This window comes from Malaclemys terrapin, chromosome 3 (genome assembly GCF_027887155.1).
Source record: "Malaclemys terrapin pileata isolate rMalTer1 chromosome 3, rMalTer1.hap1, whole genome shotgun sequence".
In the NCBI taxonomy this organism is placed as follows: Eukaryota; Metazoa; Chordata; order Testudines; family Emydidae; genus Malaclemys; species Malaclemys terrapin.
This window is the reverse complement of record NC_071507.1, coordinates 32,779,382-32,805,272: the sequence shown is the minus strand read 5'-3', so window position 1 is coordinate 32,805,272 and position 25,891 is coordinate 32,779,382. Positions and strand designations below refer to the sequence as shown.

General features: G+C 41.9%; 1 protein-coding gene across 2 annotated transcripts in view; it reads right to left on the bottom strand.

Annotated features, from left to right (window-relative positions):
- Window positions 1-25,891, bottom strand: part of SPTBN1 (spectrin beta, non-erythrocytic 1) — a 200,960-nt gene that overhangs the window by 104,742 nt on the left and 70,327 nt on the right. The window contains exon 1 of one of the 2 annotated variants that reach the window (XM_054021963.1): window positions 2,318-2,800. The exons of the other annotated variant lie outside the window; for it this stretch is intronic. Coding sequence (XP_053877938.1) covers window positions 2,318-2,426 — 109 coding nt within the window. The 5' untranslated portion in view covers window positions 2,427-2,800. Of the gene's footprint in view, window positions 1-2,317; window positions 2,801-25,891 lie in introns of those variants that run through there. 2 annotated transcript variants of the gene reach the window in all.

The window sequence follows — 25,891 nt, the reverse complement described above, 5'->3', positions numbered from 1 at the left end:
TGAATTAGCCCAGAAGCATGAGCACTGCCACACTAAGCAATCTCCAGTGCACAGAACCCACAATATTTTGAACTGAGTATATTATAGCCAGCTTAGAGGACAAAAGTTACTTTAGAATTTTATACAACTGCCAAATGAAGACTTTTAAACATGTTCCAAACAAAGAGCCTTTAAGTCTGAGGAAAGATCGCCAGGGTCAGCAGTACTAAACTGCCCCCACCCTCTTTGCAAGACACAGTATTTGGTGTTATTGTTTGGTATTTCATGGAGTATTTAGTGCATGATTTAAGACATTTCCTGTAGTTAAGTTCCACCCTGAACAAGATCACTGTCAGCACTGTTTTTTCAAGCAAGCCTCCCCCCTCTGCATTGCGAATAAACCACCTTTTGTTATGGGCAATCTGCTATGAAGCCCCTCCCTACACCTTATGAAAAACTCCCTGGTTTTAATTGTCCAGTCTTCAGAGAAAACTGCAGTAAAGAGACTGTTACAGTGACTTGATTTCTGAAATCAGCACAGAAATACTCTTTTAAGGGGAAAACACACTTTCTGTGTTCACACCACAAGCTGTCTGCTTGCCTGTTTCAATGGGATATAAACTGACATGAATTCCTGAAGTGCTGTAACTTAAAATGACAAAACCTGTTTTGTTAAGACATTTAACTTAACCAGCAAAGAAAGAGACATGAGTCCCTATATTTTTCTCTAGTATCAGAGGGGTAGCCGTGTTAGTCTGGATCTGTAAAAGCAGCAGAGAGTCCTGTGGCACCTTATAGACTAACAGACTATAGGAGCATGAGCTTTCGTGGGTGAATACCCACTTTTTCAGATGCTGCTTTTATATTTTTCTCTCTGTCACAAATTCGGCTGGCTCTTTTTTAAAGTAACTATTGCAGTGTATGATCTGACAGATGTGTAAGCTAAAGATTTTAATATATGCACTCGTGTAAATTTGGAGCCTTCATTTTTTCATGCTGTGCCTAAGAAATGTCTAGTTTACCAATGTTTAAAATGTCATTTTATCTCCTCGGATCCAGTGTGCAGTCATTACTGTGAGCTAACTTACAAAATAAACAGATTACTATGAATGAACTTTTTTCCCCCTCTTTAAGCCAATAAATAAAAACATTCTTTGTGCTAACCTCGGTTCTTCCTCCTTCTCTGACAGGAACCACAGGACCACACTTGTGGCACAGATGAGAGTAAAATAAAAAACATGTACAGTGGAGTTAAACTTCACTGCACTTGGATTTTTCTGGGAATATTTATTGAGTCACATGGATTTGCAAAGTGAAGAGAATTTTGGTTTCGATTATGAATTCTTTTTGATTTTCAAACTACAATATCTGAGTTTCATTGATCCCTGAGACATGCCAGACCCAGAGGAACATCAGAACTTGTATTGCCATATTAAAAGAAGAGATGCTTTCCTACTTTCTGTAGGACACAAGAATATTTCTAGAAACAAATGTCACTTTCCCATTCTCACACAAAACAGAAATTAAAATAACAGACATTAAAAATACAACTCCTCTCCCTACAAAAGGGCATAAGAACGGCAATACTGGGACAGACCAAAGGTCCATCTAGCTCAGTATCCTGTCTTCAGACAGGTCAGGTGCCCCAGAGGGAATGAACAGAAGAGGTAATCATCAAGTGATCCATCCCCTGTAGCCCATTCCCAGCTTCTGGCAAACAGAAGCTAGGGACACAATCCTGGCTAATAGCCATTGATGGACCTATCCTCCATGAACTTATCTAGTTCTTTTTTGAACTAAATTAATTGCAGAGAGAATGGAATTGTTAAAATATGTGAGTGTTTCCTTGTACTACAGATTCTGAAGATTCACTATTTGAGCAAACTTATGAATGGAAGAAAAGTGACCATTCTTGATTTGAAAATGCCAGGTTACATTTTACAAGGAGGTGCTATAAGGAATCAGAAGTAGCTCCTGCACTGCTAACTAAATTAAGATTCCAGGATTAAATACCATATTTACAACCGTAATTTGCAGAGGGGTTTTGAACAAAAAGACCACTCCCTCGCTGCTCCCCCACTTTCCTATTGTTCTAAATGACTGGATCTGAGGTAGTCCTCTTGTCACCTATAAAGCTGAACATGTCCCCATACTGTGTGAGACCAAGGCATTCCCAGAGGAACAGAGGATTTACAGTATTTTTTAAAAGAATGCAAAGCTTTTTATTACAGCAGGACTCTTGGCCTCTGCATGTTACAGCAGCATCAGAAGCAGCTCATGCTAATATGTTTACAGGCATCATATCATAGCAACACTTAAAAAAAAGTCACAGGCTTACCTTGCAACTGCTTGAATCTTCCTTCTAACTGATTATAGTTATATGGCACCTGAGCTGCATAACCCGGGGACAATGGCGCTGGCATACTGGTTGATTTTTGTAATTCCATTTACAACTCAATGATATGGCGAACTGCAGCATAAAAAACCCACAGGTTTCTCCACCAAACATCCAAGCAAATCCCAGCTTCCTCAGAAGGTTGGCCCCCCTCACCAGTGAAAATGCTCAGGCTGAACTTTAAGTAAATAACAGCTTCGGTTCAAAATCCAGTAGTGTAGCTTGATGGTAAGTTGCCAGTAGCACATTCAAACTTAAACCACCATGGTTTATTTTTCTCCCTACTACATTGGACCCTCAGTGCTTCAAGATGGTTTCAGTTACAAACCTAACCCTAATGCAATTAAACTATAAAATAAAAGCAAGTTTCAGATTCAACCCAAAGTAAAAAGCATAGAGCCATCCACTGCCCTCCTTTCCAAAGATTCCAGGAGCAGCAGCACACACCTCAGTCAGATCTTTCTGCTGGTTTGTAATATAATCAGTAGCCACTCACTGTGTACTTAGTGGTGATGTCACTTGATTAGCATAAAGCATTGTAGAAGCAAGGAAGGCTGTACCAAGGGTTAGGAGGTGGGGGTGCAGAGGAAGGGCTAAAAGGATCTTGAAACATTCAGCCAGCTTTTACAATCCAAAGCACTCAATGGAATGTATACATTCCAAGCCCTTAAGTGAAAAGCTGAAAGCATGACTCTCCTCCTGGACTTTTTTAAAGCATCTAGGCATACTCTAGAGACAATGGTACCTTCCTAAACAAAGCTGGTGGAATTACAATCTTTTGTTAAGAGCCTCATGTAACGGAAAAGTCTCAGATTACTATCACTTGAAAAGGAGAGCACTTTTCTTCATTTATCTTCACGATTGTTCACTTAAAAAAGTAACGCTCACATACAAGAAGCACTTATTCAGTATTTAGCACAAAGGCTGCATTTACAAATATGGACTGTGCTAGGGACAAATGCCTTTGTAAAAATGCTGTTTAAATATCAATTCCTTTAATTTAATTTTAATTGCAGATGCTAAACATTTTGATCTCTCACGTGCTTTTCTGCCTGCTCAGTTACATGTATGGTAGGTATTACTGTGAGACTAATGATTTTCCATGGCTGCACTCCGAGGAAAATACAGGGGGTGTGGGGGGGAGGGGGAGCGTTAATGTAAATGAAGATGTCTTGTCCCTCTATGGCCCTGACCCTGACTGGAGCCTTTTAACACTTCCGTAATATAAACAGCAGCAGCATGAGAATTATCAAAACTCAAATGATCTTCAATTATATGACTGCTTCAGTTTTTCTTCAGAAGCATCCTTCTCCCCAGCCCTCTCCTTTCAATAATATAAATTCACAGAGCTCAATTCCAGTTTCATGTGCCCACTACAGATTCTTGTTTGCCTGTTTTTTTAAAAAATGCTGATAATGTTCGCACAAGCATTTTTTCCCTATTTCTCGCATTTCCAAATTCCTTTCCATCTGAGTCAATGCTCCCTTCCTCTCCCACTCCAATCCCTCAGTTACTATTTCAAAATGTTGCCTTTGTTTGTCACTGCAGTTTCACCAGTTTTTAGTCATACAGTACTTGTAAAGACAATTTCTGTAGGAGAACCACAGTCTACCCCACAGATTGACGCAACCCTACTCCTACTCCTAGTTATGTGCAAATTCAAGCAGTCCTATCAGAGGTACCTGTGAACAAATGCACAAAGGATCTGATTCTGGAGGTGTTGTACAGTCATTGATATCAAGAAGCGTGAAGGGGTTCAGCACCTCACAGGAGAAACTCAAGGTGGGATTTCCAAAAGCCACACAGGACCAAAATCCCATCGATAGTTAAAAGTTCTCGTGCTCCTAAGCCCTTGACTACACTTCAAAGTTTTGCTGCTTTTTAAGTATTCTGGCACAGATAAAACAGCAAAACATTCTTAATATAGCTGCTGTTATACTGATATAAAAATGTTCATACCTATGTGGCTATTTAGGTTCGGCAAAGTGAAATAGAGCTAACCCTAGTTAAAGTGCCTCATACCAGTCGAGCTGTGTCCCTACTAGGGCTTTTACTAGGCAGTAAGAAAAAACACACACACCCTTGCCGACATAGTCATGCCTGTAAAACTTTTTAAGTAAGGGCTAGTCTACACTGGCAATGCTAAACCGCCTCCACAAGAGGCATAGCTCCCAGGGCTGGTGCACTGTTTACATTGGCGCTTTACAGCGCTGCAACTTGCTGCGCTCAAGGGGGTGTTTTTTCACACCCCTGAGCGAGAAAGTTGCAGCGCTGTTAATTGCCAGTGTAGACAAGCCGTTACTAAATAATAGCAATGTAAACTAATGTAAGTGCAATCAAATCTCATGCTTTAGGGCAGGCCTGCACAACATGCGGCCCGCGTGGGCTCACTGTGCGGCCTGCAGGGGGTGAGTAAGCAAGCAGCGGGTGAGGGAGGGGGGCTGAGGAGGCGAGCGGGTAGGCAGTGGCTGGGGGTGAGTAGGCAGGCGGGCAGTGGCCGGGGGGCAGGTGAGCCGGCAGCGGGGGAGGTGGCAGCTGAGGAGGGGAGCAGGTGGGCAGTGGCAGGGGGTGAGTAGGCAAGCCAGGAGGGTGGGGGGCTGAGGAGGCCAGCAGGTGGGCAGTGGCAGGAGGGGGCAGGTGAGCCAGCAGCTGAGGAGGCGAGCGGACAGGCAGTGGCGGGGGGGGGCAGGCGAACCGGTGGTGGGAGTGGGGAGCTGAGGAGGCGAGTGGTGAGTCGGTGGCTGACCTGTTCTACTGATCTGGTCTGGCTCTGATCCCCTCTCCAAGGGTTGCAGCTGTCTGGAGGTGCTTGCCTTCCCGTCTTCCTCATTCACACCTCATTCATTCAACAGGGCAATTGATTACGAAGTGGGGGGAGATCTTATTCTACTTCTAGCAAAAAGACAGTTTTCTTTTACCTTAATTATATTACCAAGGTTCAATACCGCTGTTTCGGTGGGGCGGCGCTAGGGAAGGAGGGTTTGTTTCCGCAGGGTGGGCGGCGCTGGGAGGGGTGTTTCAGCAGCGCTGGGGGGGTTGTTTCCACGGGGCGGGCGGCGCTGGGGTGTGTGTGTTGTGTTTCAGGGGGCGGGGTGGCGCTGGGGAGGGGTTCGGCCCTCAGCTGTTTTCTTCAGAGCAATATGGCCCTTGCCGCTTTACGAGTTGTGCAGGCCTGCTTTAGGGAATTATCAGCAGGGGTCAGGTAAGATTTTTCACCTCATTTGCAGTATTGCACAATGGCTGGTGTAACTGTGTACACACATGTGGATGTATGTATAAATTCAGGGGGGACAGAAAGGGCTCAGGAAAGTTTGCATCTTCTTCTAAAGCAACAGGTCTTGATCACTGCTGGAGGCAGGATACTCTACTTGGTAGAACATGGCTCTAATCCCAGTAGGGCAAATCCATGTGCCTACTAAAACCTTTTCCTGATAATCTTTGTACAACCAGCTGTCTCCGAAATGCACAGAAAGCATCATGAAATCCACATAGTGCATTTGCAGCCCTCTGATCTCCAGTAGGGGGAGGGGAGGTGCACCAACCATACAAATTCCACAGCAGGTCCAAAATTAACGAGAATAATGTTTGGAATCACATTGGCTGGGCTATAATGTTCAGATATGGATTTGAGCTTTCCCAAAGGTCAAGGGGGGGTTGGATCTGGTGTGCCAGTACAGATCCATCTTGCGGAATTCTTTTTTGTAATTTTCCTCCTACAACGGTTAACCTTCTGGCTCTAAAGTCTGACCTATGTTATATTGATATGAAAGCTTTTTCCTACAACAATAGGTAAGCAGTGCACATACTTGTGGTCATATCAACTCACTTACAGCATCCACACCCTTAGCAAAGTGTTGCTATGCAAGTCTTGACTGTAACACTACAATAGACATGATTGATAATAGAGTAGAGATATGCTTTAAAATTAAAAAAAAAATCTGAATAATATCACTAAGACAATAAACCACTAAAAACAAAATGTGAACTTTTAATCTCTGGATAGTCCCCTATGTGTCTGAATATTGAATTTGATAAATTTGAGTTGATTAATTTCTTAAGTCCCTGGAATACACCTCAAATTGCACTGAAAGAGAGATTCTTTCTCAACTGCACTGTTTAGTGTTTAAAATAGGAAAATGTCTGCAATACACCAAATGAAATGCTAAATCATTTTCTGTGAAGAGCCCCCTCATGGCTTGTATTTATTTTGATGTTGGTAATAATGACTGTTATGGTAATGCAAATGTCTCACACGCTGCACTGTTTCTATTTCTTGGAGATGGTGTTTGTTTTTTGTATTTTTTAATGAAATAAATAAAATAATTAAATAAAAGGCTCAAATTAACCATTTGTTTTCCAGACCAAATATTAGTGTGAATTTGGTTTTATATAATGCCCTTCACCACTATTCCAAGGTATTTCAAAACCTGCCACAAAATACCAAGCAGTACTGTAGAACCACTCCATAGTTAAGGTTGAAGCCAGCTTCCCATTATGAACCTGTTGCCAGATTTTGGCCTCTCCACCACAATGTCAGGCAACACTGCCCTGAACAGGGATCAACTACAGCAGATACAGAGCAGTGCAGGCTCTATGCTACTCCACCACCCCACATAGGGGCATGCTGAGGATGGGAAGAAGCTTTGTGTTTGGACAGTTTATCTGGTTGGGTTTTCTGTGTGTTGTGAAAAAAACGCATTGGTACACTAGGACGTCTTGTACTTGTTTTCTGTGAATTTTGCCCCCGCTGTAGTTGCCATCCTGTTTACTTGCCATGTGGACAGCCTAACTGATCTTTTAGTGATCGATATGACAGTTTTCCATAATGATCACATCAGCTATTTTGGATGGCATTGACCACCAGGTGATGCTGACTCAGCTGCTGAATTATGAGTTATACTTTCCTGGGCACACTATACATTTTTAAAGGCTGCACTTGACACTTTGGTGATAATGCAATGGAAAGAGCAAAGCAAATAGGTTCTGTCTGTATTTCTGAAGCTCTATACCAGATGTATCAAGATTTCTCACAAATGGGAATCCTGACAGTTCCCATTTTTGCTCTAGTAACATAAAATCCTAATATGTTTATTTGCTATTGACTCCAAAACTATCGACCTCATATTTAGTTTACTGCTATGTGGCAATGCACTGAATTTATCACAAGGTTCTCATGTGCACCAAGCCCTTGGGATATTTTTCATTTTTAGACTTCTCTTCAGTTATTCATTTTATTGACCAAGAAACCTTAACAAATATTAATTATGTGATATATTATGGAGGGGCACTAATGCCATCATAATTAAGGTTAAAGGTAACTTCTGAGTACAGGCCCAACTTTAACAAAACCAAATCAAATTGACATGAAATGTCACATCATATCTCATCACTGGTTAGAAATTTTTGGAAAGTGTGGTGCAAATCACATCCTTAGTTTCAGATACGTTGGGTTTTTTAAAACAATGTCCTTTTTTTTTTTTTAAACAGATTTTCCTAGCACTCTTGTGGCTCAGCATCTCTCTGAAACAGATTTACCTACACATTTCCAATTACTCTTCCCCCATTGTATTTAACACGTAGCTTTGGAGTTTCATGTAACTTCATTTAAATAATAGCTATCACAAACACCACACAGAGATGATTACTGTATCCATTAACAATATATGTACACATTACAAAATTAGATGCATGCATCAGCTGGATTCATGCTTTGTAAACTGCAAATGGCCTGACTGGAGCTTTATGACTAAAGTCTTATGGGAGACAAAAGGGTCTGATATGGTAATAATGAGAGTGGGAAAACAACATCTGGAGGCAAAAGACTATCTGGGACAGAATAGGATATACCCCTGCATGGATTTCAAGATCTGCCAGTCTTTCCAAGCAGCTTATAAGGTCTTCACAGACTGCTGTCACAGGTTAAACACACCTCAGGACATTCCTATTCAAAAAATGAGTTACGGTTGAACAAATATATCACTTTCTTCAGCCAAAAAACCCTTGAGAAAATTCTGTCATTTTCTCAAAAAACATAAAATTAGCAAATCTGGAAATTCCAAGTTAAGGTTCCACTTTATAATGCTCCTCCAAAAAGCATTCAAAAGGCTGCATGCGCGATTCATATTAAAAAAAAAAAAATCTTAACTTGCCTCTTTAGTGCCAGCTTGCGAACAACCAGAAACTCTAAACCCTATAACAATCATAACCAATCATACACAGTCATTAGGATTCAAATACAATATTAATTTTTTCTGTGGACACTTGTGAAGTTAACTTGTATGACAGATGGTTAAGGGGCAAAGGGCTTAGGAAAAAATGTTCTGGTTTTGACCTATTCATCAAAGACATTTATTTATTTTCTGTCACCCTATGTTTAAAGCCAGAGAGGCAATACACAAGGTATCCTTAGCTATTTTAAAATTATAAAATAAACGTATTCTTTGCACTGTTGTGTTCTGAAACAAAGCAGTGAAACTAACTCTGTGAAAGGCAATAATCTCTGTAGAGAGAAGCAGTATGCAAGCTACGGCTTACAATAATTACAGACCTTCTAGTTAATCATCATCACTGTCTTTCCTTCTTACTCATGTTTGCTCTTGTAAATTCTCTCGTTGGTAACTAACTAGAGAAAATCTGAAAGGTAAGAAAGGATGATTTATTAATCTAAAATGCCACACAAGTCACATAAGAGTTGCTACTCCCCAAAAAAGGGTAAAGGTTGAACACACCTATTTAGTGCAACTGCAAGAATAGGACAGATTTTGCTCTCATTAAAACCGATGTAAACCCAGGGTAACTCCACTGACTTTACTCAAGTTACTCCAGGTTTAAACCAGTGTAAATGAGAGCAGAAACTGGCCCTGTGTACACAATAGTTACTCAGATAATAAGGAAGCAGCTGCCTTTGCCACAGACAATGAAACTTGGAGTGCAATATCTCAAAAATAACTATGTGTGTTACATTTTACTCTATATGTAACATTAAAACTAAATCTTCCAAATTACCTGTTTCCCCTCCAATTTTTACCTAATACACTGGAGCAGGGAAGGAAGAATCAAATACACAATATCATAAAAAACTATGCACTAACCTCAACTATCTCTCACCTTCTGCAGTTATTAGTGTTAATATATTGGAACCAATAAGTTCAATATATAAACAAGCATGTCATTTTCACACATTTTTCCACAATTCCTTAGCCTCTAGTCAGATGTATCAGAAGAAAACAAAATAAATATACTGACACATTTGATCATGCAATTTCCATTCATTTCAGTTGAATTTAAGTGCTAGTTAATACAGGCCCATTCTTCAGTCAACTACTCTTAACCAGGGCTTGTTTTCTATGGAGCTTTCAAGATTTATTTTTTTTTGCTTGGCTGGTTTGTTTTTTTTAAACTTTGTGTCTGATCTTGTACCGTTGAAGTGGATATAAATTTTGCCTTTGCCTTGGCAGGATCAAGCTCTCTACCCTTCATGTAAAACTTAAGCTAATTTTCTTCTGTATTATCCAGGAAGGGATTTGAAAATGTACAGCATCAAATGTGACTGTTGAATACTGCTACGTTTGAAAAGTCCTGCTGCACACATATTACTGATATTATTCTAAAATTTAAGAAAAATACATCTCCTAAAAATCAAAAGTTGTTTTTGAAGAGACACAAGGCTTTGATTTTTGTGAACACGTGCTACTTTTTACCTCTCACATTTATCAATTATATAAAACAGGTTTTCGCAGATTACCAGTTGCCCAGGGAGCTGCCAGCTACATCTGGAGCGGTCTGAGGCATAGACGTTTGTGCTGCACCATGCAGGTACACGCCACCATGTATCCCAATGGTTTGAGGCAGACCCAAGCAGTCGTTATTCGGTGGATCGTGACCTTGGAAATCAGGTCTGACATAGCTTGGAATTGGGCTTCCAGTAGGGAGGCTTTAGCTTAGGTCAAATCGAGCAGTGTCCTGATGAACTCTATTCTCTGAACCAGGACCAGGATTGACTTCTGCTCGTTTATCAACAGATGGAGTGCCTGGAAGGTGGCCTATTCTATACTGATGCTGTGCTGCACCTGAGCTTGCAACTGACCTCTGATCAGCCAGTCATTGAGGTATGGGTAGACTTGCATGCCTCGATGCCTGAGGAAGGCTGCTCCCACCGCCATGCACTTTGTGAAGACCTGTGGCACCTTTAAGACTAACAGAAGTATTGGGAGCATAAGCTTTCGTGGGTAAGAACCTCACTTCTTCTTACTTGCATCTGAAGAAGTGAGGTTCTTACCCACGAAAACTTATGCTCCCAATACTTCTGTTAGTCTTAAAAGTGCCACAGGACCCTCTGTTGCTTTTTACAGATTCAGACTCACACGGCTACCCGTGTGAAGACCTGTAGGCCTGCCAATAAGCCGCAGGGAAGATTGGTGAATTGTTAGTGGCGTTGACCCACTACAAACCTGAGAAATCTTCTGTGACCGTGAAAGATAAAGGACACTTATTTCCACATCTCTAAGTCGAGGACGATGTACCAGTCTCCTGGAGCCAAGGAAGGAATGATGGAGGCCAGGGAGAACATGCAGACCCTCAGTTTCTTGAGATATTTGTTGAGGCGACGCAGGTCCAGGATGGGCCGCAGACCCATCTTGGCCTTCGGGACTAGGAAATATCGGAATAAAACCCCTTAAGTCTTGTCTCAAGAAACCACCTCTACGGCCCCCACACGTAGGAGGGCTTGCACCTCCTGGACGAGAAGCTGCTCGTGAGAAGGGTCCCTGAAGAGGGATGGGGTGAAGGGTGGGAAGGAAGGGGGGGGATGAAAACTACCCAACAGTCCAATGTTATATATGACCACGCTGGGCTGAAGGCTGACAGGTTGTCCAAAAACGAAAGGGAGAGGGCTCTGGAGTTGAGACTGGTATATTGTCCTCGGGCATACCTTCAAAAGACCTGCCTGGCCCCTCCAGGATATCGATAAGAGCCTGACTGAGAGGCTGAGGTAGGAAGGAGGGGTTGGCATTCCTTATAACCCTTCCCTTTTCTTTTATAGGGCTCCTGTCTGGGAAGTGCCGCAAACCTAGGAGGCTGCTGGAGCCTAAAGTGTAAAAGGCCCCAAGGAGCAAAGGGTGCCTGTCTGTTCCAAGAACAGGGAGGTGTCCTCAAAAGGGAGGTCCTGGATGGATTGCTGCACTTCATGAGGGAGGCCAGATGACTGGAGCCACAAACAGCACCTCATGGTGACTGCCATTGCCACAGTCCTAGCTGCTGAGTCAGCCGCATCCAGAGCCACCTGGAGGGAGGTCCTGGCCACAGTCTTGCCCTCCTCTAGGATTGCTCTGAACTCCAGCCTTGACTCTTGTGGCAGGGAGTCCTTAAACTGGGACAAGTCTCACAAATTAAAATCATACCTCCCCACCGGGGCCTGCTGGTTGGATATATGTAACGAGACTGCCCGTCGAATAAACCTTACGTCCAAACAGGTGCAGTCTGTTGGGCTCTTTATTTTGGGGGGTAGCATGCAACTGCCCCTGTTGGTCCTGCTCATTCACCACTGACACCTGCAGGGACCCCAGGCACTGGGAGGTGTGAGTAAAGGTACTCAAACCCACTGGCTGGGACATAGTATTTCTTCTCTGCCCTTTTTGAGGTGGGGGCAGAGAAGAAGAAGTTTGTCACAGTGTTCTGATGGGGCCCATCACTGCTTCGTTAATTGTTCAAGGCCACTCTGGAGGTAGCAGCTGCAGCCAGGATGTCTATTAGGTTATGGGCTGACTCCTTAAGCTCCTCAACTTCCAGGCCCAAGTTCGCAGCTACCCTTTTCAGGTGTTCCTGGTGGACCCTGCCCCTGAAATCATCTTGTGGGACCGGGTTACTAGGGCCTGCAACTGCCTCGTCTGGGAATGATGAGAAGGAGGCCTGTGCCGGAGGAGGGGCTCCCTCATCCTCCTCCACCATGTTCATTGGAGCCATGTCTTGGATGTTGGCACTAGGGTCGATACCAGAGTCCGGGTCCGGTGACGGACAGGAAGAGATGGCAGCTCACCTTTCTGACACTACCGAGTATGACCGATGGGAAGGGGGGCCCAGTATTTTGGGAAACCCCCAAGGATTCCAGTACTACCACTGCATTGGCCAGGTGCCAGCAGGAGGGTGGTATCAAAGTCTGGTTTGTAGGTTGGGTACCAATAGGTCTTGGGTGGAGCAAGGATTCCGCTTCAGACTCCAAAGAGGATTCCTCTCCTCGAGACCATGGCGGAGCAGTACCCGCTTGCTCTTTCAGGCAGTGCCGGTGAACAGGGGACTAGCAGCAGGGTGGTGACCGCTGCACTGGGACCTTGGAAGGCTTGCCCCGGTCGGTGCTGTGGTGGAGTTTGCTGCATCGCACCCCTTTCAGTTTTTGGTCGCCTTGGGTGATGAGGGTGATGAGGAGCCTTGAGGGGTCAGCGGGATCAGGAGGGACAGCCGGCGGCTGCTCCTGGGAGTCGGTGGCAGGTCCCATACCGGACTCAGTGCGCTAGGTGGAGTCAGCAGTGTTGTTTCTTATGCCGCTTCCTCAGCACCAGGGATGGGAAGAGCCCGGTGCCAGGGGAGCACTCTGCATGGATGTTGAGGTGCTCGGTGCCGATTTGGACCAGCTCAGCTCCGAGGCTGGAGTGAGGGCTGCCTCCATAAGAATGGCCTTCAGCCAAATGTCTCTATTCTTTCTTCTGCATGGTTTGAAGTCCCTGCAGATCTGGCACTTTTCTTTAATGCGAGTCTCCCCCAGACACTTTAGTCAGCCAGAGTGTAGGTCACTCACTGGCATCAGCTTGCTGCACAAGGCACACGGCTTGAAGCCTGGGAACTCGGAACATGCCCAGCCCTGGGGCCGAAAAGTCCCTTGATGACATGGACAGCTACTAACACTCCTTTATACACTAACTCTAACTAAGAGCTATATATACTAACTACAATAACTATACAAAATATGAACAAGGAAAGTCTGAACCACTGGGAAAGAAGCCTTGCTGCAGCAAGAGGGGTCATTCCAGCAACCATCATGGGCAGTAAGAAGGAACTGAGAGGGCATAAAATATTAGGGCTCAATCTCAATTTGAGCAGGAGCATATACAAATCCCTGCCTGCACTTTAAAGACATAATCAATCACTTGTGTGCTTCTAACACAAGCCTACATGCACAAGTGTTAGCATTTGCACTTGGGATGACTATCAGCACTAAAATGGAGGAAAAAAGAGCTGACTAAAAAGCAGCAGTTTCGCTTTCCCAGGGTTCCTGTAGGAATTTGCTTTGGTATCAGTCTGCCCAGTCTGGCACTCTCAAAGCTTTGCTCTGAGTTTTAGATACAAATCACACTGCCACCTTCAAGTGAACCTGCAAGTTTCACATGGTTCTAAAATGCAGTAGGGGCCAGAGCTACAGAAAACATTTGATAAACTTTTAACAAATCTGGTCTGAGTATCAACTTTCCAATGAAATATTACCTCACCCACCTGATCTCTGTAATGAAATCAGGTCAGTTGCACCTGGTTTCAGGTTCCCCTAAGAACAATTTGCATAGATCCAGTATCAGCAGAAGAGTTGATGTTACCATTGTAGCAGGACGTCCTTGTCGACTGTAGCAACAGAACTCTTTCACTGAGAAAGGGCAGCTATGAGTTACTGATATTAAAAATATTGATGTTTTATAAAACTACTGAAATCCAGTTGTGGGTGGGTTTTTTTTTTGTTTTTTTTTTTAAATCACCTTTACTTTCTGTCAGCCCAGGAAGAAAGAAAACCTCTCTTGAGTGTTAAGTGTCAATTGTGCTCAGCTTGTGACCAAAGAAGAGTTGAGTAGTGCTGGTTTGCGTGCCTCCTTTACATGAGCAATCTTGGGCAAATACACACCCACTCTATCAAACCAAGGCATTTACACCAGGTGATTAATGTAGTTTACTATTTATTAGAGCTGGTTAAAAAAAAAAAAACACCAATTTTTCCCATGACATTCTGAATGAAAAATGTTCATCCACTTCTTTGGGGAGACTTTTTTTAAAATGAATTAAAATTTTTAGATTTGATTTTTGAAAACTGAAAAAAAAATGAAATTTTTAATTTTTCTTTTTTCCCTTGCATCCCTTTTTTCCTTATTTGCTCCTGAATTCAATAGCATGAATGATATCTAGGTCTGGATGAGGTCTTTTTTTCTTCCCCTTGCTTTCCCCCTCCCCCCCACTCAATAATTTTTCAAAATTTCCTCAACTTGTGAAGTGTGATTAGTAAGTGGCTACATGTCAGTGTTTTATTTTTTCTGTTTACTGCTTAGTAACTTATAAAAGTTGGAGACGTTTTGAAACTGCCCTATGGCCCATTCCTAATATTGTTGGAGGTTTTTTTTAAATCCCAAATGTGGAGTCTTCACCCAGGAAAACTAACTTTTAATGCCAAAATAAATGAACTATCCTTTTCCTTATTTTCTAAAAGCTCCTTCACAGGCAGGGAAAATGTGGGGGTGGACTTGGGGGATTTGGGAATTGTCTATCACTCCAATAATGCCTCATGCCTGACAAGAAGTGCTATGTGTATAAATTGGTGCAAAGAGTGCACACACATATATATAGTCCAAACTTACCCACTGGCAAGGCTTTACTGGTAATTAAATACAAAAACCAAACAAACCACAACCTAAGCTTCACCTCAAGCTTGACTATTCCTAGGGTTTTCTTACATGGCCTTGCCCAGCCTTTAGTTCCCACTGCCCTTAAGAAACACTCCAATCCTTCTTACCTCCTGACTGGAACTAACATCCCCTGCCAATACGAGCCAGCTGTGATTACCCTGCATTTTTATGGTTCTAGCACCTGCATTTAGGATTCCCAACAGAGGAGCCCTGGATTGCTACAGAGAGTCATAGGGACTGTCACATTGTTCCAAATGGATTGTCACCATCTTCTGTATTTCTCCTGTTCTTATCTCTTCTCATTCCCCCCGTCCGTCTTTCTACCTCCTCACCATCAATTTTCTCTCCTCAAACTCTCATATAGGGCACCTTAGACTTACACTTTCCCAGGCTCTTCCCTCACAGAAAATCCTCCAAGCCCCTTCTACCCATCTTGGCTGTGGTCAGTGAGCTAAATGAGCAATTCTTTCACATTTCCAGATTCACCGTTGCCTCACTTGTCCTTCTAACTGGTAGAGAGAAAATGCATAAATGCTGCAGAAGCAAATATAGACAGGAAGAGACAAGCAGTCTTCCTTCCTGGCAGAAGGTGTTCAACAGCATTGGCAGAAACAACAAGGAGTCTGGTGGTACCTTAAAGACTAACAGATTCACAGATTACAGGCTAACACGGCTACCCCCTGATACTTGACACCAGCATTGGCAGGTGTGTCAGTCCTGCAGCATTCATAGTGTTTGGTGTGAAGCAAAGGGTGAAAAACTCATTCAGCACTCAACCAGCTCAGTAACAGCACAGTAAATACCATGACTTGCCCTGAAATTTCATATTTATATAGTGCCTCCCATCCTGAAGGATTCCAAACACTTCAAACAAACTGAATAGTATAGATTTACAGTGTTGTTTCCCACCCAACAATGTGGGAAAGAGGACATTTCTGTTAAGGACAAAGGCAAATTGGAAGTGCCATGAGGTCTCTGAAGTCTATGCAGAGCTGCCAGTAACATAGTTCATAAATTTTAACACCAGAAGGGACCACATTGTGATCATCAGTCTAGTCTGACCTTCTGCATAATATGGGGGTAAAGAATTTCACCCAGTCCTCCAGTTGAGAGAATTATTCATCCCAAAGTTCAATTACTTATGATTGAGCTACAGCTTATCTTTTAGAAAGACATTCAGTCTTGATTTCAAAACTCCAAGTGATGATGAATTTATTACTTCCTTTGGTAAGCTGTCCCCGTGGTCAATTACCCTAACTATTAAAAATGTATTCCTCGTTTGATTTTTTTTTAACTTCAGTTTCCAGCCATTGGATCTTGTTATACTTTTGTGCACTAAATTGAGGGCCAGATATCTTATCTACCATTTACCATCTCGCATTAAATTAGATATCTTTGGCTTGTGTTAGAGTGATGTGTTAGGTCATGATCAAGCTGCCTCTTAATCTCGTGTCTGACTGCGAGGTGTTTTTTCTAAACCATTGTTGTAGCTCTTCTCTGAACCCTCATCAGAAAAACCAACATAGAGTAAGTTTCCTGCTGAAGAGTGAAGGCCGAGTCAAATCTGTGGTCTCAGGAAATGCTTTGATCACTAATCTTTCCCCTACAGAATATCTCTGAAGTTATTAGAAATTAAGGAACATTTTAAAAAATCCTGTATTGAATTTTACTTTGAAATAAGTTCTGCTAGACATTATTTTTACTAGAGAGTTATCCAAGCAACAAAAAGGAGAAACTCAAAGAACATTGAGTTTTGGCTCCATAAATACAGAAGCCTGGCTAGTTAGAAGCTTAAAGAATATTTTCTTCTACATACTAAGAGTTTGCATACAGTTCTCCCTTAAATTATTGGCTCATGGCTAGATTTTGAAATGTGCTTAACACTATGGGACAAATTCATCGCTGGTGGAAGTCTTAAGTCTTTTTTAAAAAATCTGCCATTATTGGCGTGTGGACAACTATCAACAAGAAACTATTTTTTAAAGTCATGATTCAGCAAAACATTTAAGTACATGCTTAAAATGAAGCACATGCTTAAGTATTTTACTAAATTAATGCTATAAGTAGTATCCAGCACAGAAAAGAGCCTGGGCTAATTGTTAAATATATGTAAAATGTTGATGATAATAATAACAAAAGTAGTAGATTTTAGCCGTTTAAATCTTCTGGATTCTCGTTCTGGAACAGCTCTTCAGCTGGTATAAATCAGCACAGTTTCACTGAAGTCATTGGAGCTATGGCAATTTACACCAGCTGAGGTTCTGGTCGTTTTCCATTCTAGACTGATAGCTCTCCTCCAGAAACATGTGCTTTAGCGTGATTTCATCTGATACAACCAATGTTCAGTTGGGCATCTCACTAGTGCAGGGACTCTGGAACAATTTTTAGAGTGTGGGCACTGAGAGCCACTGAACCAAACTGTAAACCCTGTATATAATGGAATCCACTTCAAGACAGGGGGTGTGACAGCACCCCTAGTTCCAGCACCTATGCACTAGCTTTCAGGTTGTCATCCATGAAAGATTTCTTACTAATCATGAGCACTTTTCCTTTCTTCTCTGTGCAACTTGGCTCCCAGAAGTATTTTAGTTCTCTTCATAAATAATATCCTGCCTTCTCTTTACTGCTTTTAAGAGCCTGTCCTGCTCCAGTTGATGCAGAAAGCTACAGCCCACTTAACTCAGCAACACAGGCAGCCACAAGCACATCTCCACAGTGCTCCACTCTCTTCAGATACCATAGTGATGAGCGGGTGATGAAAACAAAGACAGACCGGATAGAACTGTACTGCACCAATCAGGGAGTCCTATGACATTTTTCTCTTCTCACTTACAGCAATGTAAATCAAGAATCATTTGCACTGAAGTCAATGCAGTTAACATGAGAACAACTGTGTAAGAGAACAGAATCAGGTCCATAGGCTTACTGACTTCTCTGTTACCTCATGGGAATTTCACATGCAAAAAAAAAAAATAATAATAATAATAATCATCTACATTTATACCAAGTTTCCAGCAGTTTCCAGCCTCCTTTCCACTGTGCAAAGATGGCTCTCTGTTATACAATTAATGAGCTTTTATCACTTCCTTTACTTTCTTAGATGCTCTACACTTACTTTTGAAAAGTTTCCATTTGGCTAAACCACCAAATTTTACAAATCACTCTGTCTTCAGCTGAATCACAGAAGCATGAAGTTCATCCCTCTTTGTGCATGAAGACTGATGCATGCCTGGAGCTCTTTCTGTGAGATTAAGTGGGGGAAATATGGTGCCTGCATTCCAGTCCCAGAGCTCAATATACAGGAATTAACAGTCTCAGGCAAGATGCTGGGCTCACAGAATACACTGGTCTACAATTTTTGAGAAGTTGTCTGCTTCAGAGATAAAATGTGCTATTTATTATGTATTTTGATGTGCTGAATTCAAATATGACAATTAAAACAACTGATTGGCTACTGTTTCTAAGATATTTAAGTTTTTACATTTTATGTCTATGTATATTGTGTAGATAGTAGAGTTTTAATCATAAATTGTAAACCTAGGTCTTTTCATGCGTTTATGGTTGCTTTCCATGATAATATTTCACCTGTCCTGTTTATGTAACACTTTAAAAATCAGCAAAAGGGTTATATAAATAAAATGTATTATGAAACAAAAGGCAAAAAACTATTATGTACATAGTTTAGTCCTATTCAGTGTCTACTCGGCGCTTCTTGGCTTGTCTCTTGTATTCATTAAATGGAGCATCTCTTGTCACTGTCCAGCAATAGTCTGCAAGCACTGATGGGCTCCATTTGCCCTGATAGCGTTTTTCCATTGTTGCAATGTCCTGGTGAAATCGCTCGCCGTGCTCATCGCTCACTGCTCCGCAGTTCGGTGGAAAAAAATCTAGATGAGAGTGCAAAAAATGTATCTTTAGTGACATGTTGCAACCAAGGCTTTTGTATGCCTTGAGGAGGTTTTCCACCAACGACCTGTAGTTGTCTGCCTTGTTGTTTCCGAGAAAATTTATTTTCACTAACTAGAAGGCTTTCCATGCCGTCCTTTCCTTGCCACGCAGTGCACAGTCAAATGCATCATCTCAAAGAAGTTCATGAATCTCAGGACCAACAAAGACACCTTTCTTTATCTTAGCTTCACTTAACCTTGGAAATTTTCCACGGAGGTATTGAAAGCTGCTTGTGTTTTGTCAATGGCCTTGACAAAGTTCTTCATCAGACCCAGCTTGATGTGTAAGGGTGGTAACAAAATCTGCCTTGATTCAACAAGTGGTGGATGCTGAGCACTTTTCCTCCCAGGCTCCAATGACTGTCGGAGTGGCCAATCTTTCTTGATGTATTGGGAATCTCTTGCACGACTATCCCATTAGCAGAGAAAACAGCAGTACTTTGTGTATCCAGTCTGCAGACCAAGCAAGAGAGCAACAACCTTCAAATGGCCACAAAGCTGCCACTGATGTTGGTCATAGTTTATGCACCTCAAAAGTTGTTTCATGTTGTCATAGGTTTCCTTCATATGGACTGCATGACCAACTGGAATTGATGGCAAAACATTGCCATTATGCAGTAAAACAGCTTTAAGACTCATCTTCGATGAATCAATGACCAGTCTCCACTCATCTGGATCGTGAAGGATGTTGAGGGCTGCCATCACACCATCGATGTTGTTGCAGGCTACAAGATCACCTTCCATGAAGAAGAATGGGACAAGATCCTTTTGACGGTCACGGAACATGGAAACCCTAACATCACCTGCCAGGAGATTCCACTGCTGTAGTCTGGAGCCCAACAGCTCTGCCTTACTCTTGGGTAGTTCCAAATCCCTGACAAGGTCATTCAGTTCACCTTGTGTTATGAGGTGTAGTTCAGAGGAGGAGGATGGGAGAAAATGTGGGTCCTGTGACATGGATGGTTCAGGACCAGAAGTTTCATCCTCTTCCTCGTCTGACTCAAGTGAGAATGATTCTGGTGCATTAGGAACCGGCAGTCCTTCTCCTTGGGGTACTGGGCGTATAGCTGATGGAATGTTTGGATAATGCACAGTCCACTTTTTCTTCTTTGACACACCTTTCCCAACTGGAGGCACCATGCAGCAGTAACAATTCCTGGTATGATCTGTAGGCTCTCTCCAAATCATTGGCACTGCAAAAGGCATAGATTTCCTTTTCCTGTTCAACCACTGGTGAAGATTTGTTGCACAAGTGTTGCAGTATATGTGTGGGGCCCACCTCTTGTCCTGATCTCCAATTTTGCAGCCAAAATAAAGGTGATAGGCTTTCTTAACCATAGTGGTTATACTGCGCTTTTGTGATGCAAAAGTCACTTCACCACAAACATAGCAGAAGTTATCTGCACTGTTCACACAAGTACGAGGCATCTCTGCTCACTTTGGCTAAACAGAAATGTGTCCCTTTGCAAAATCAAACACTGACAAATAAGAGAGCACGACACTGTATGATTTCTAGAGCTGATATAGGGCAATTTGTTCAGCAGAGTGATTTAAGCTTCGTTATGATTGCATCATCCATGACTTCTAGGAATAACATGGTGCAATTCATATCATGTATGACGCAATACCAGCTTCAGATTGCATCATTCATTGTTTTGTCTAAAAAGTAAGTACTGTCCAAACCCAGTCATAGATTTATTCATAGATCCAATCAAAGATGTATTTTAGTCATTTCTGGTTGAAATTGAGATCCCTTCCCTTTATAACTCACTTATCCTCCGCCATTCCCAAGTCAAGGGTCGTATACACTGACCCAATAGCATATCTTGAAAACTAGAGCCAATCAACAATTTTAAGCATCATTTTCGTTCTCAGTGACCCAGAATTAGTAAAGTTTGACTACATTTATTTCAGAAGCATTTTGGCTGTAGAGCAGTGGGGGCTGGAAGGGACCTCTGGAGATCATCTAGTCCAACCCCCTGCTCAAAGCAGGACACTTCTTACAAGCTGTTGCCAGCCCCAATAGAGCTTAGCTGGAGGCATAAAACAACCATGGTTTTCAGAGTTTTCAGCACATGCTGCCAGCAACTGCTCACATTCTATACTACTCCCAAGATACTTAACTAAGGGCATGTCTACACTTACCACTAGAGCAATCGATCCAGTGGGGGTCGATTTATCGCATCTAGTGAAGATGCAATAAATCGACTGCTGGGCGCTCTCCCGTTGACTCCAGTACTCCACTGGAGCGAGACGCATAGGCGGAGTCAATGGGGGAGCATCAGCAGTCGACCTACCACAGTGAAGACACCGTGGTAAGTAGCTCTAAGTACATCAACTTCAGCTACACTATTTTCGTAGCTGAAGTTGCGTAACTTAGACCAACTTAGCTCACCTCCCCGACCCCCAGTGTAGACCAGGCCTGAGATCAAAGTCTATTCTGACAGTTACACTTGTCATACCTGGGCAATTTGTGTTCTGTTTCACACAGCTATTAACTTGCCATCAAGCAATCAGTTCCTTTAACCAATTCATCGTATCATTTGATAATTTTAATTACTACCCTTAAAACAAACCATGGTGTATCATTTAAACAAACTGGTAATATATATATTATATATATAGCATTTGTCCTTTTTGCAGTCTGGTTTGAACTGGTTTTATAATCAAGGAATTATACAGGAACATGGATCTGATATTTAATCGCAGCGGGAAAGCAACTGATTTCTGTATCTGGGCTGTTTGCATACTAGCCATATTTAAAATATGTATTCCTACAACATCTACTCCTGCACCTACTGAGAGATAACAGGGCCATAATGAACACCTGTGTTTATGCCATACCAAAACCATGCTTTTCTTCTGAGTTGTAACAATGCTGTACCAATTGCCTATGTGCCAAACTATGTATAATGATATTGTTCCAAAAATAGTATCATTTGTACCATTTACTTGTATATCTACTGCTGTATGTACGATAGATAGATAGATTGATCCATGTGTGGCACTCTGTACCTCAAAGCAGCACCCTAGAACCCCAATATTCACTTGTGTCATATAATTATGAGATATTTCATACAAAGCATGCCATGTAAGATCTCATATGAAAGATCATGATTTGCTGAAACCTATTGTTCTGTCCAAATATGTATATCATCGGTGCATATGAAATTGTGAGATTTTGCTGCATGGTTGTTACAAAATACGTTGTAAGTTTGAGAGTCTCTACTGCAAGTTCCACAGTGACAACAAGGGTAGTGATTCCCACCCAGGAGGGTGATAAATGACCATTAATCAGCAGGGGAGTTATAAACAAGGGATTTACAATACTGTAAGAAGGTTGCACAAGCATCACACAATGGGAGATTGCTCAACTCCATGAGTCAGCAAAGCCCAGCAGGACATGTCTGGGCTAGTGTTTTCCAGGCACATGGACTGAGGGTATAAAATAAGGGACAGTGGCACTGTACCTTGGCCTCTCTCCTCCCCCACCTATGCTGGACGCAACAAGAATGCTGGGAAGACAAAGACTTCAACTAAGGACACTATTCCCAGGATTAAAAGGGGAAGCCTGTGTATTAAGAACTATAACATCCAGTGGGGTGAGAAAACTGCTTGATCCAAATACTGCCTAGTGTAATAAGGTTTAAGATGTAGACTGTATGCTTATCTTTTATTTTCTTTGGTAACTATCTCTGATCTTCTGTGCCTACCATTTATAATCACTTAAAATCAATCTTTCTGTAAGTAATAAACCTGTTTTATATTTTACCTAAAACAGTGTGTTTGGTTGATGTGCTTGGGAAATCTCAGCTCAATTTACAAAGGCTTATGTTTGTCCTCTCCACATTGAGAGAAGGGTGCACTGGGTAATAAATGTCCACTGGTCAGGCTTCTGACCAGGGCAAAATGGAACAGTTCTGGGGTGCAAGGCTGGGGAGCTGGGGGGAATTGGCTGGTGCCTTTCCCTGTGTGATTTGTGAGTGGCTCAGGGAGCATTCATACAATCTAGCTGGGCATGGGGCTCCACTTGCTGTTGTGCTGAGTGATAACATCACCTGGAGGGGTTCGCTGCTTGTCACTAGCAGAGCACTGTGAGAAACAGCCCAGGCTGGAGAGTTAAGTGGGCACTGTGGTACCCCAGTTTCAGATTGTATCCCAGGGATCCCGTCACACCATGTATGTAATTTTCCTCTGCATCAGCCTGTTAAGACTTTTTAAAATGCGGGGGGAAGAGGAAGGAATGAAATAAGCCAAAAATAAACAATTTTGCTACTTGCTTGCTGATCTGTTGTTTTTTGTTTGTTTGTTTTTTAATTCTCTCAACAACCTTAAAATCAACTAAATCATTTACTAGGGACAGATGGGGTTAAGCTTTAAATATTATCATGACAGCATAGTGCTCACCACTGGTCTATATGAGTATGGCAGGTAAGGTACAAAAATGTAACAGTAGCTCTTCTGCCACACTCCCTCCCTCAATGCCACGTTAGATGCTAAAATTATATCCATGATTTTTGGGACTAGAACGTATCACTCATTTTCCCTCCAGCTCACTTGATTCTATGCTGGTTCCAGTAGGCACTAGTTCCAAGACTACAGCTTAAAAAGCCATTCCAGAAGTAGAGCCCTAACTGTGTCATGCCAGGTTTACACTAGAAAAGATCTCCCGGTATATCTGTACTGAGACAGCTATATCAACAAACCTTCCTAGTGTAGACACTATATATGTTTATAAATGGCAAAAAAAGGGCTTTTGCTCTGGTTCCCTAAGCAAAATAAGCTATAAGTATATGCTGGTATTACTGAATCTACACTAGAGCTTTTGCCAATACAGAAATGTTTGGGCGGGTGGGGGAATCATACTTGTCACTGACACTACTAGACCAGAAAAAGTTTTTAGTGTACTAAAACTAAAAGTTACTAAGGTCATGTTTTACTTGACGTTAGTAACTGGCCACGAAGCTGTTAACCTAAATGGAGCAACTGCTACAATTTTCTCCCCTCTCTCTCTCCCCTTCCCTTGAAGTGTAAGCGAAATAATCATTTCCTCGGCCTGGTGTAATAAAATGTAGAAATTCTTAAATTAGTTTTAATTGCACTTTGTTGCCAGAATATAGGACTACTGGGCAAAATATCAGATTAGCAAAGAACTGTAAATTGCTAGACTGCTGATACAGCACAGTGCTAACACACACCTGATGGGAGATCACCACGGTCCCTTCTCTTCAAATGAGGCGTAACCCAGCAAGTGGTAGTGATATGCTTGGTCTCCAAGAGGAAGGAAATTAACTGCTCTGCTGTATGGGTGCTACCCACGAGATGGTTGTGGATGGATGGATATGCTTGTGTGTGGCAATAAAATGTATCTTCTCTTAGTCTTAGGGGCCTACATTTTCACAGGACCCATTAATTTTAAGTGTCCTGTTTGAGACACCTATATCTCTAACTTTCAGAGGTGCTGAAAACCCACACCACTAAATGAATCAATGGGTGCAATGAGTGATCAATACCTCTGAAAAATCAAACCTCAGGCACCAAAAATTAATGCACATTTTTGAAAATTTAGGCTAGATTTAGCGCTGTTATAGTGCTGTCATCTGGGAAAGAAAAGGGGTCAGGAAAAAAACCAGAGGAAAAAGAAACGGAATAGGACTTTAAGGAGGCTTGTGGGGATCTCAGCAACCAGAAATGGATCATATGCATTTCCTTTCTTTTCCGTCTTCCTGGGTGGGTTATGCATTGCTACAGTAAATAAATCGGAAAGACTTCCAGTCTTTGAGCAGCCCTAAGAATTCCAGCTGACGAAATACACAGTGAAAGAGGTGCATCTGCTAACTCAGCACTGTGGGTTTTATGTTTCTCTTTTGTATCAAGTGAATCCTTCAGATGTCCTTTATACCTGATCTCCATTTGTCTGTGAGGCCTTGAACGCTTTTATATTATTTAGAAGTATCCATCCAGACTACACTCCACTTAAATGCTTATTTTTTAAAATCAATGTACTTATTTTTATTAAGATCCCAGACATCTTACCTGACAAAGATTCATGAAAGAGATTTTGGAAAAGATTAATCTCAATAGTATCTTTTAAATGTATGAATGAGCCTTTTTAGCTTTGATAAGGGTGCAAAATTTACATCATTGCTTTATATTCCTTTGTTACTGATTTTGGACTCAATACTTTATTTTGACCTTATATTTTTACTGGATACTTCATAAGCTGAAGGGACAGAAACTTTGGTACTAGGGATATGTTAGACAGATAGCAAGGGCAAACAAGTGTATGCCTAAAAAGTAATGTAAGCAGTAACTTGATAAGTCTTTCCCTTTTTTGATCTGGAGCTGTTTATTTGTGTTTTATCCAAATGACTAAATACTCTTGGGTAAAAAATAAAAATGTCTACCACAATGCACTCAGTGTATGAGGTTCTCTGGGGGCCTAGAGAACAAATGTGGGTAGTCCAAATTCAAGCTGAAGTATTGTGTCCAAGGGCTACAGTGTATCTACCCATAGGACAGACTCACTTTGTAGCTGCCCAGCACATCTCCAGTATGAATTTTTCTGTCTTCAGCCTAAAAAACCCCATACTACCCTTATTAACAAAGAAAAATACATGAACAGGATAAACTCTTTGACAACTTCATTTCCTACTATTTGCTTATGGAAGCAACTCAAGTTGTTGACAAAGAACGATGAGCCATGCATGGCTTGGGTCTTGTCTGTCTAAAAGACCACTCCTGTTCCCACGCACAACCGTAACGTTTAAGGTCAAATGAGGCTGTTAACGCTCCCTAAACATGAATGCTTTGTGGGCTGAGGATAGAGTATCCTAACTCTTACTTTCTCAGGTAAACCTGAGGGACAAAGATTAACATTTAAAATGTGGAGTTAGGTGAATAGCTTTAGGAAAGCATAT